The following is a 3,387-nucleotide window of genomic DNA, read 5'->3' as shown; positions in this document are numbered from 1 at the left end:
TCCGGAAGATATAACCTAACCCAAACCAAATTTTAGTTTTAAATCAGAAATAGGTTTAGGTTAGGTTAGGTTAGGTAATATCTTCTGAAAGTGGAGCCCCCCCTCGTAGGAGGGAAGGGGTAACCCACTGCGTTCACGCATACACTTTCCCATCCACACAACAATTCTGGGCTGAACCTCGCTTCGCATTGTAAAGTATATGCATGGACACAGTGGGTTCCGCCTTCTCCCTACGGAGGGGGCCTCCTCTTCCGGAAGATATAACCTAACCCAAACCAAATTTTAGTTTTAAATCAGAAATAGGTTTAGGTTAGGTTAGGTTAGGTAATATCTTCTGAAAGTGGAGCCCCCCCTCGTAGGAGGGAAGGGGTAACCCACTGCGTTCACGCATACACTTTCCCATCCACACAACAATTCTGGGCTGAACCTCGCTTCGCATTGTAAAGTATATGCATGGACACAGTGGGTTCCGCCTTCTCCCTACGGAGGGGGCCTCCTCTTCCGGAAGATATAACCTAACCCAAACCAAATTTTAGTTTTAAATCAGAAATAGGTTTAGGTTAGGTTAGGTTAGGTAATATCTTCTGAAAGTGGAGCCCCCCCTCGTAGGAGGGAAGGGGTAACCCACTGCGTTCACGCATACACTTTCCCATCCACACAACAATTCTGGGCTGAACCTCGCTTCGCATTGTAAAGTATATGCATGGACACAGTGGGTTCCGCCTTCTCCCTACGGAGGGGGCCTCCAGATATAACCGATATAACCTAACCCAAACCAAATTTTAGTTTTAAATCAGAAATAGGTTTGGGTTAGGTTATATCTTCCGAAAGTGGAGCCCGTAGGGGGTTTCGTTATGTCAAGGTCACTATTCTTTTATACATGTTCGAAAATTACGTGATATACTTCTCAAACTTTATTTGTTAATAACTTTTGAATAAACAACGACCGCCGGCTAAAACCTTCGGAATGTTGATCAGGGTCATGACCTTGACAACATATGTCAACATCACTATCCTGCGGAGATGGGACCTTAATATGCATAATTACCGATAAAAAAACAAATTCTTTTTTTTATTTGCAAATAAAATTATACTTTGCTTTTATTTAATATTTTACAAATTCAAATATATTTGCCGCTTGATTGAAATAACTAATTTCTTTGCAAGTATTTAAATAGATAATTTTTTAAATAAAAGAAAAATTTTTTTTGTGTTTAACACAAAACATTTTTTTTCAATCTGAATGTGACTTAAGCTAGTTTCCCATGATGCGATTTTTCGTGCAAGTTTACTTGCGAGGAGCCCTGCCAGCCACCGTGCAGGCTACGCAACGAGAAAAGTTGCTTGCTGCGAGTAGCGCTGCGTGTAGCGCTGACGGTTTTCATTGATAGAACGAGTGCTATTTTCTCTGCGTGTTTTGTTTTTAGGCAGTGTAAACAACCAATAAGCAGCTTAGGTTTATGTAATGTAAAGCGCAGGGCAGCAAGCAGCAAATCATGCATCCTATCCAACACGAAAAATCGCATCGTGGGAAACGGGCTTTATTATCGTATAGACATGCGGGCCGCGCGCGTTAAGTCTTTTCTTTATCTAAAAATCTTACTTATAAAATATATTTAAACTTGCTTATAATATGCCGGCGATTCTGTTTCGGGAACTGTCAAAATCATCAAAAGCTAACGATTGCGAAATGAAAGTATGTACCAAAATACCAAAATTATATACGCGACCGAATAGTTATGTGATACATATAAATATAATATATATATATATATATATATATATATATACTACAACATTACATATACTGCAACATTTTGCCTACAAAATGCTTTTTTTTAAATTTTTCTACGATTTTTTTTGACCGAATTACCGATTTTGAAACTAAATCTATATATATATATATTTTCTAGAAAATTTTTATACATTATACACTACCAAAAAAGAAATTTTCTAGAAAATATAGATTTAATTTCAAAATCGGTAACTCGGTTAAAAAAAATCGTAGAAAAATTTTAAAAAAAGCATTTTGTAGGCAAAATGTTGTAGTTTATGGAATTTGAGTTGAATTTTTCAAGATAAATTTTTTTATCGGGCTGCAGTGTGTCAAAAATACATAATTTTAAGGAACAAAACAATGGGTTCTTTTTTAAACAAAACAAGGAAGATAAAAAAATTTTTAGAAACCACCGATAGGGCGTTAAAGTTGAAACTTCAAACTTCAAAATGCTTTTTTAATTTATTGTCTACGATGATTTTTCATCGAGTTTTAGCGATTTGAAAATAGCCCAATTTTTAGGGTATGAAAAGTGTTCCTTATTTTTTTTTAATAGTGTATAATGTATATTATATATATATACACGCACACTACGAGGCGCGCGGCTAAAAGTCGGCGCTGATTGACCAGACTTTACTCAATAATAACTCCTTTATTAAGCGTTATATAAAAAAATGGTACAAGACTTTTCTGTTCAGTTTACTGTGCTCTACGTACTCACGAGCGTTGTCAAGGGTGCTTTGGGACACTCTATATATTATGATTAAAAACATAAATTAAATATGTATTATAATTATGCATAAAAATGTACTGGTTATTTCTTCTTTGTCAATCTGCGGGGCACGCATTCCGTTCTGCCTAAGAATGTCGATCAGATCATATCGAAAGGTCGAAATATCCTGTCGAATTTCTCTGACATCATCCTCCGTGATACCAAACTCGTCTCGTTTCTTTTGTTCAGCTGTCACGTAACGACGTATAAGCACACGCATTACGGTGTCGTGCCTGATCATAGCTTTCTCTCGAGACTTTTTCTGAAATAAAATTGTTAAATATATTTATATGTATATATATATAGGGTAGGCCATTTTAATGTATCCACTGAAATATCTTAAAATCTATAAGTTTAAGACAAAAATGTTTTAGACAAAGGTTGTATGGTTCAGAGGGGGACATATGATGAAAATATGGACTTGACCTTGAGTGACCTTTTCAAGGCCAAGTCAATGTGATCGATGTTTTCTTAAATGGAACTTCCCATTTTTTATTGCATATTCTTGTAGCTTATCTCGAGGGCTTATCAAAACACTCTAATAAAGTATTTTTTTATTAAATATTTTTCGAGTTATTTTATATCTTAATCTGACATATTTTGATATAAAAAATAAAATATCTCGTAAAATATTTAGTTTTCAATAATCTTACCGTAATACTTTTATGTACAGAATTTTAATCAACGCACGCAAATATCTCGTAAAGTAAACAAGATGGAAAAAAATGTTCTATACAAAAGTTGTATGGTTCAGAGGGGGACACATGATGAAAATATGGACTTGACCTTGAGTGACCTTTTCAAGGCCAAGTCAATGTGATCGATATTTTCTTAAATG

At 35.2% G+C, this 3,387-nt stretch overlaps 1 protein-coding gene across 3 annotated transcripts in view; it reads right to left on the bottom strand.

Annotated features, from left to right (window-relative positions):
- Positions 1-3,387, bottom strand: part of LOC115235686 (transient receptor potential protein) — a 28,635-nt gene that overhangs the window by 6,522 nt on the left and 18,726 nt on the right. For all 3 annotated transcript variants that reach the window (XM_029807623.1, XM_029807625.1, XM_029807624.1), the window contains exon 16: positions 2,589-2,811. In XM_029807623.1, coding sequence (XP_029663483.1) covers positions 2,589-2,811 — 223 coding nt within the window. The remainder of the gene's footprint in view (positions 1-2,588; positions 2,812-3,387) is intronic.

Source organism: Formica exsecta, unplaced genomic scaffold, assembly GCF_003651465.1.
Source record: "Formica exsecta isolate Colony F162 unplaced genomic scaffold, ASM365146v1 scaffold231, whole genome shotgun sequence".
NCBI lineage: Eukaryota > Metazoa > Arthropoda > Insecta > Hymenoptera > Formicidae > Formica > Formica exsecta.
This window is presented reverse-complemented; position numbering and strand designations above follow the sequence as displayed.